Here is a 9,002-nt window from a genome sequence, read left to right on the forward strand (position 1 = left end):
CGAGGAGGTGATGTTTTGGTATCAAAGTGTTGATATATGCGAGACTAGAGTTGTGTCAGATTATCAGGATGTCTCTCAGGACATACCTGGGTTGCCTCCTGTATTGAGTTACAGTCGGGCACAGCCCTGATATCCCGAGCACCCTATCGCATGGCACCTGCTGAGATGAGGGATCTACAGACCTAGTTGGTTGAGTTGTTAGCTCAGGGCTTTATTCGTCGGAGTCATTCTCCGTGGGGAGCATCGGTCCTCTTCGTGAAGAAGGATGGTAGTATGCGATTATATATCGACTACCGTAAGTTGAACAAAGTCACTATCCGGAATAGATATCATTTGCCTTAGATTGATAACTTGTTCGATCAGCTACAGGGAGCATAGTATTTCTCGAAGATTGATCTTCGTTCTAGTTATCATCAGCTGCGGGTTCGGGAGATAGATATTCCCAAGACCACATTTCTAACTCGATATGGGTCCTTCGAGTTTTTGGTCTTGCCATTTGGGTTAACCAATTCACCCGCGGTATTCATGGATTTAATGAACTGGGTCTTCTGTCCATATTTGGATCAATTCGTGATTGTATTTATCCATGATATTCTCATCTATTCGAGATCAGAATCAGAGCACGAGCAGCATCTATGTTTGGCTTTGCAGACTTTGAGGGAGCATCAGCTATATGCTAAGTTCAGGAAGTGTGAGTTTTGGATTTCTGAGGTCAGGTTTCTTGGCCATATTGTCAGCAGAGAGGGCATAGTAGTGGACCTAGCTCAGGTTTTAGCAGTGCTTGATTGCGAACCGTCGAAGTCGGTTATCGAGATTCGTAGCTTTTTGGGGTTAGCTGGCTATTATAGGAAGTTCATTCAGGACTTCTCGAAGATTACGATGCCACTTACATGTCTTACGAAGAATGGTGTACAGTTTACTTGGAGCACGGAGTGCCAGAAGGCCTTTGATACCTTAAAGGCTAAGTTAACTACGGCGCCAGTCCTTACTATTCCGAGCAGTGACAGGACATTTGTCGTATACACGGATGCGTCGTTAGCAGGTTTGGGAGGTGTTCTAATGCAGACTCAGAGGGTAGTAGCATACATCTCACGACAACTAAGGGTACATGAGCAGAACTACCACACTCATGATTTGGAGTTAGCAGCTGTTCGCGGGGAAAATCGTTTTCATTGACGTCATTGTTTTCTTAAGCAACAGTTTATCGGTTACAAAAGATCCGGTCTTTTTATAAGATCCGGTTACAACAAAATCAAAGAAAAAAAGAAAATGACAACTTTCCTTCTTTCGGAACAAATCGCAAGATCCTGTTTTGCGGTCTTTTGCTTGTGTGGGTTCTTTGCCTGCGCCGGGGTTAATCCGTGGACCACCGCGCGATCTTGATCCGGTCGGATCTACACGGTATGACGGGTGTTATTTCACGAAGGAAATAATAGCCGAGGGGATTATTTCACCAAGGAAATAATAGCCCTAAGTAATCGAAATCGACCAAGCGAAATCGATACTCTTCTCGAGATCAAAAACCAAGTTTTGATCCGGAGGATGACCGTGTGGATCTCAGATCTGATCTCTCTCGAACTCCTGCCTTATTTGACGTGGACGATCGCCAAGAACCAGATCTGAAAAGTCCGAGTTTTCAAAGCTCCAAAACTCCGAAGTTCAGTTCTCAATCCGGCAGAGTTTCACCTCAAAAGTTCCAAGTCCTCTCAAAAATCAGCCATCCTTCTCTTTTTATAGGCATTTCAATCCAGATCTGGGCTCAGATCTGGGCCCAAATCTGGGTGGCTCGGCCAGGTGGCTCCGCCACCCGCTTCGGTGTTTAACCTCGTCGCCTCGTTAATCTGCTTCGTCGCATCTCACTTAGCTTCGATGTTGTGGTCTAATGATCACGCTTGGATACATCGCCCGATGTTTCGTTGGTTTGTCGAATCACCATGCCGAGCTGTGTTAAGGGACCTATAAGCAGTTTTATACGCCTACAGATACCCCCTCCAAAGTATTTCAGCCTCATTCTTTTATAGAAGAGTCTGGAATACTTTGGATATGATTGTCCCAACCTTAAGTCGGTGTAACGGGACCTTGGAATGGCTTCTGTTCTTGATTCTTTTAATCCTCCAGGCTATTTGGTGCTTTGTCGAATGTATGCAAGGGTTCCAGTGCTGTATTTATTGTCTGACCGTTGTCGGAATTTTGAACTTGAAGTCAATTCCTGATTTTCTGATCTTTAGCTCGTGTTTGCTGTTTCAACATAGAACCGACCATCGATTGTTGGCGTTGAGTCTTCATTCGCAACGCGTTGTCCGGCGTATGACACAGTTTATACTCGTACTTCTGCTGGAGTCTTGAGAAGCAGTTTATACTCTTATACTTTTCAGAGTGTTGTTGAGTTATCCTTAAGAATATTTTTGGAAAAATACTCTCCAGAAACTTCTCAACCAAAATAGGGAATAGTTTATACTCGTATACCTTATTGGAGTACTAAGAATGAGCTGAACCGGCCCAATAATGACCCAAAAAAGGCAGTAATTAGGCTAAATAAATCTTCCGACCCTTTCGAATATATGGGAGAGGAATGAATAAATAAGGGACTGAACCGTCGGTCGATTTGAAGTCGTTTCGACACTCGGTTCAGCTCCAATTTGAATTTTGGTTCAAATCTGGTTCAAACTGGTTCAGAACTGGTTCAACCTGGTTCATGACTGGTTCAGGACTGGTTTAGCCTGGTTCAGCCTGGTTTGGTCTGGTTTAGCCTAGTCTGGTCTGGTTCAGCCTGGTCTGGTCTGGTTCAAGGCTGGTTCAACACTATAAAAGATCCCCTTTTCCTCTCTTTAGGGCCGGCCCCCCTTCTCCCCTTTTTTGAAGTTTTCTTTTCCCTCGTGCATCTTTTCTCCTTCAAACCTTCAAATTTGTCTTAGATCTATCTTTCCTTTTGATCTTAGACTAAAAAATCCTTCAAAATCTCCATATATAAAGTTTCTCTCAGGCCCCTCGAGCACGTGGTTCGAGCCTCTTTCAAGATCTGATTTTTTTGTCGGATCCTTGAGCTTTTTCTCAGGTAAATCCTCCATAATTTTGGCATATTTCATGTTTAATTTAGTATATGAATTTTTGGGATTGCATATGAGGGTTAGGGTTTGTGATTTGACGCCTCGAGCTCATATTTCAGGGGGTAGAATTTGGAGATCTGAGGGGTTTAATTGTAATAAAGAGGGGCTAAAATTTTAGGGTTAGAGTTTATCACCCTAACTAAAATTTTTTCTGTATCTGATTGTATCTGATCCCATGATTTATTTTGCAGATCACCATGTCGCATATCCCGAGAGGTCAATCCCCTACTGCGTCGGCTGATGGCGTGCTTCCCTCGTATGCTGGTGAGCTCTTTTTTGGCGTATTTTGAAATTTGTAGATTAGTCCTTTTTCCCCGTTTTGTTCTCCTTGGTGAGACAATTGGGAAGAGCCTTGATTCTCCTTGGTGAGGATCGACGCTTTAAAGATAGGTTTTGCTTGGTCAAAACCATATCTCAAAATAAAGGGGGCGATTTGAAGCTGCATTGTGCTTTATAAGCTAGGGATATATTGTCGATATACTCTATCTTATGAATGCACAATGTAGCCAAATCGTCTCACCCTTTATAAAGCAGTGACTCTATCTTACTCATTTGTAAGATGAGTTCAACTTCCTTTTATAACTGAGACTAACAAACGCTTAATTGCTTATTTCTAGTGGGATATCCTTCTGGAGCGTTCTCATCTCATGCAGTGTACGGGCAACGTGACGAGTATTATTCGACCTCCGATGATTTTTCACCTATTCCACTTACTCCTCAGTTTGCTTCGGGCACGTCGACAGAGGTTGCCCAAGTGGTGAAGGAAGGTGGACATCGAGTTCTTCGACAGCTGATTACTGATGCGCCTTTCGTGAAGGATACCAGCTCTGTTCAGCCTCTCAGGAAGACTGACTTTTTGTTTGGTGACTCTGTTAGAGATCCTGATGCAGTGTTTATTGACGCCGAGCAGTGGCTTCATAAAGATGACGGTGGTTTTCTATATTTGCCTAAGATTCCTCGACACCGCTCATTGACTGAGCTCAGGCGTCAGGCCGTGACGCGGGAGATGTCGTGGTGCTTGACGGAGGAGCATGAGAGTATTCACTATGGCTATATTACTCATCAGGCAGCTCCTGGTTCGAGCAGGAGTCATATCATTGGATTGCGTCCTGGGGTATTGGGGCTGGATACACCGCCGCGTAACGAATTTCTTGCTTCTGCTTCAACCTTGAAGAATCGTCTCGCCGACTTAGGACGGGAGATGCCTGCGACGCGCCATAGATTCTATGGCTGGGTCCATTCTTTAGACAAGCTTTGGTGGGCTCGTATGACGAAGTACGTCTTAAGCCGATGGAGCGAGGAGTTGCACGCTTGTGGTCTATATGCAGCTATTCGTTCCACCATGTATGGTTTACCCGTCAGCGCTAAACATTTCTTCGCTTTGTACGAGCTCTATAACCCGGATTCGAACACTTTTTTGACTAGGCACGGAGAGTTGGGCTTGGCTCTTCATGAGATGCGCAAGATTTCTGGTTTGCCCATGGGTCAGATGCTATATCAGGAGTACTTTCCCTCCAACCATGAATTGAGTCAGCTGAAGGACCGCATGCCCGACCGCTATGAGACTTTATGGGATCTCACAAGTCACTACCATATTGCTTTGGCGCAGTCTGAGCCTTTAGCGAAGAGGACTAAGTCACATGTGAGCCTGAAGCAGTTTGCGTGTTATTTGTTCAGAAATCTAGAGAGCAATTCTGACGAGGCTATTTGTGAGCTGGCAACGCTCACTCCTTCAGAGGTTAATGGTCTGCTGAAGAAGATTGACGCTCACTCCTATACCATTAGCAATCCCGAGAGTGGTTTTCCTGCAGGGACCAAATTTAAATCATTCTTATGGCATACGACCGCATCGATTCAGCCGATGACCCTTCTCGCCGGTTACCTCGCTATCTGGTTAAAGAAATGCGTGGTCCCGTATCAGTCCAGTGACATTTTGCCATTGGATTGCCTACAAAAAGGATAGGCTTTGCGCTTCTTCCGGTGATGGTAAGCTAACATAGAAAGAAGATGAACCGTCGGCTCGGATTCCTCTTACTAAGGTGGAGCTCCCATACACTTATTTGATGGCTTGGCTCATCCTTCATCGTCCTGATATGATGTCGGTACCTAGCACTGTAGACCGTTCTGTTCCCCTACTACAGTTGTTTGAGAATGGCAGGTGGGAGGGGCGAGGATTCCTTGAAGTCAGGAAGCAGCTACAAGTCCACAAGTGTTGGGTATTTTCCACTTGCTTCCCGCAGTTCTCGAGCCAATATGGCGAGTGTTTGACTGATGAGGAGAGGGAGGCGGGGACTCAAACTCATTTAGATGTCGGCAGCTTTAATTGGTTAGTGAACATCAGGCCGAGTTATCTGACCTTCCGGGTGAGGAATCAGTGTTTCATAGAGCCATATCTACCCTACCGATTTGCCCACCAGTTTGGTTATGATTGTCGGGAATCCACGTCAGCAGCTTCGGACTCATGGCGGTTTGGTGGACGGTCTCCGGGCATGGCTGTGGACCGTGACGGGCTGTACTGGTGCTAAGTTCAGTCTCCCGAGTGCTGAGCGGCAGTTGAATCTCACCTTCTTAAGCTGCAGGTGGTTGTTAGCAGCTAACAAAACCGTCCCCGTGAAGCCGATTGCAGAGTTAATGGCTGAGGAGGCTTCTCAGGCTGATTCTCGTGTGATTTGGGAAAATGCTCGGTCACAGAGGACGCGGAGCAAGACTCGTCGGATTGACGAAGAAGGAAAGAAGATCTTCAATTCTGCTGATGAGGCTTCAGGCGGAGATCTTGAAGATTACGAGGACTCTTCCGAGCGAGGTTAACTACCTATCCTTTCCTTCTGTCTTCTAGAATTATTAATCTTGACAATTGTTTGATGTTTCAGGGATCGCGGCTGATAAGGATGAAGAATTCCATCCTTTTTCCCGGGCGAGACCTTCGATTGTTGCCCCAGCTGCTAGGCGGAAGAGACTAGCCCACAAGCCGCGTGCAGATCCGCAAGCATCCGAGATGGATTTGGCTGGCGATGATCCTGCTAGCGACGGAGGTAACATCTACTTCATAGACTATCCTCTTGATCATTCAGAACTTCAGGCTCATGCTTTTCCATCTCTATATAGGAGAGCGTGGGGAAAGCGAGATGAGTACCGATCCTGCTCCTCAAGATTTTGTTTTTTCTGGTGAGTCTGGCTTACCACACTAGGTAGAAAAGCCTGCAGAAGCTGCCGATGTTAGTGAAACCATCAATGTAGGACCCGATTCAGCGAATCCAGGTACATCTACCATTGACAATGTACCCTTTAGATGGCACACAAAGGAGTTGAACGATTCAGAATTCGTGCCTCCCCAAATTGTCTCTATGCTTCTTCGTGGACCTTGGGAGTAGAGAGGCTAACACACCCGTAAGAGGTAACTCATTTCCATTGGTCGTAGTCTCTTTATTCTTCTTTCGCATTTATATTTTCTTGTGTCAGATTTTTCGACTGATGATTTCGACGAGGAAGGTTTGCTCGTGGACACTCTCATGCACCACTTCATGTATGGCTCTCCTCGGATTGATGACCAAATGCCTGAAGATATGTTTCCTGAGTCTACACTCCCTAAGAATCCCGAGGATGGTCCTTTTGAAGGTACGTGCCTATTCTCAAGTTATTTATAGGACTAGCTATTTTTTGACTAATGCAGCTATAATATGATGCATCTGAGAATTCCGTTTTGTGTTTGACAGAAGCTTTTGTCGAGACTGATCCTGTTGAGCCGGCTGCGAGACCAACTACATCAGCTGATACATCAATAGCGGTTACACCTCCACTACCCCCAGTGACTCAAGGGGAAGGAGGTATAAATTAAACAACTGAGAAATGTTATTTATTTCCTCGTCAAGGCTTTTGACGGATTTCTCCTTTTTGTGTAGGGCTTTCTTCTCGGCTTCATGTCCTTGTGAAGGAGTTGTTATCAGACAACGACCCTGAGAAGATCGTCATCTGTATAGAAGTCCGCTCCTTCTTCTCCTTCGTGAATACTATGATTGGCAAGCTATTGGATGCAGGATACCCGGATCTGGCGAAGGCTATAGTTGATGACCTTGATTGCTTGGAGCACGAGCTTCAGATGTTACGTGAGCTCCGAGATGCAGGTGCCTCTTCATTCATTGCTGCCAATTTGGATACTCGTTTACAGACATGGCGCGATACTCGAGTTCTTGCTGAGCTTGAGATTCAGGTGCAGCGGGATCAGGTAGACCGAGTTGAAGCCAACCTTGCTGTTAGATCATCTTCACTTGACGATCTCGACTCTTCTATTGCCTCTTGTGAGACCAAGATAGAACAGTTCCGAAGAGGACTTCGTGAAGAAGAGGAGACTTTGAGTATCCTTCAGATGACGAAGGTACAGGATCAGCAAGCCCACACTGCCTTATCTGAGGAGTTGAAATCCTTGAAGCAGAAGTTGGTCGAGACGGAGGAGATTGCTATGAAGACTTTAGCCACCACTGAAGAGTCCCTCAGAGCTGAATTGTAGGATGAGCATAGGCAAGCTTATGATGAGAAGCTGTCTAAGTTTAGTCAGCAGATTTTTAGCCATAGGCTTGATGTATGATTTCATTTCCTGAATATTTTGACTTTTGATCCTCTTAGTGGAAATGGTTTTTATCTTTATCTTTATTGTGATTTCTCATTCTGTTTGGAATGATTGACCATTATACTCACAGGATTTTTGGCAAACCCTCAGCCTTCAATGGGTTTGATAAGCCTTTACCGACTACCGTTTGAGTCGGGCTAGCATGCGGATTGTCTAAATCCGTTCCGCATGTCACGTTGTGCTAAGAGAGTGAATTCTCTGAGACTTTGTGCTATGATGTCGAATACATAGGCTTCGCCATTGTTACGGGAATAGGCTACCTAGCGACACATGTTAGGTGTTGACTTTAGGATTTTTGGCTAACCCCCAGCCTTCAACGGGTTTGATTAGCCTTTACCGACTACCGTTTGAGTCGGGCTAACATGCGGATTGTCTAAATCCATTCCGCATGTAACGTTGTGCTAAGAGAGTGATTTTTCTGAGACTTTGTGCTATGATGTCGAATACATAAGCTTCACCATTGTTACGGGAATAGGCTACCCAGCGACACGTGTTAGGTGTTGACTTTAGGATTTTTGGCTAACCCCCAGCCTTCAACGGGTTTGATAAGCCTTTACCGACTACCGTTTGAGTCGGGCTAGCATGCGGATTGTCTAAATCCATTCCGCATGTAACGTTGTGCTAAGAGAGTGATTTTTCTGAGACTTTGTGCTATGATGTCGAATACATAAGCTTCACCATTGTTACGGGAATAGGCTACCCGGCAACGTGTATTAGACGCTGACTTATCCCTACTTAGGCTTTGGGATAAAATACCCCAGACTGGTATTCTGGTGTCCTTTTCAATCGGTAAAAGACTAAACGTTAAGAACTAATCGGCAGCGCGGGTTAAGCGCAGACTTATCCTTGCTTAGGTTTCAGGATAGGATACCCCAGAATCGAACTCTAGTGTCTTTTTCTACGGAGAAAGACTAAACCGGCAGCGCGTGTTAGGCGCAGACTTATCCCTGCTTAGGATTCGGGATAAACTTCCTAGGATGAATCCTTGATTGATAAATTCTTAAAAAAGGTTGGTGTGGGAAAGGAAGAATTTTATATTCTATTTCCCGGTCTTCTTTTGGGGTGAATGCGAACCCGAATACAATGAAGGAAGAATTTTATATTCTATTCCTTGATTCTGGAAAGAAAGAATTTTATATTCTATTTCCAACGCAAAAGAAACTAGAAGTGGGATCTCCACTCCGAGAATCTGGAAGATCTAGATAAACTTACCTTTTATAGGATTGGTTATCTAATCTGAAAATGAGTTTTTCGTTTATCGAAATGAAATT

The 9,002-nt window shown here is 44.9% G+C and overlaps 1 protein-coding gene across 1 annotated transcript; it reads left to right on the plus strand.

The window, feature by feature from the left end:
* On the plus strand, positions 526-3,348 carry LOC109847530 (uncharacterized mitochondrial protein AtMg00860-like). The gene is made up of 2 exons (XM_020416761.1): positions 526-1,042; positions 3,299-3,348. Exons 1-2 carry the CDS (start codon positions 526-528, stop codon positions 3,346-3,348), a joined length of 567 nt encoding a protein of 188 aa, XP_020272350.1.

Source organism: Asparagus officinalis, chromosome 7, assembly GCF_001876935.1.
Source record: "Asparagus officinalis chromosome 7, Aspof.V1, whole genome shotgun sequence".
Classification (NCBI taxonomy): domain Eukaryota; kingdom Viridiplantae; phylum Streptophyta; class Magnoliopsida; order Asparagales; family Asparagaceae; genus Asparagus; species Asparagus officinalis.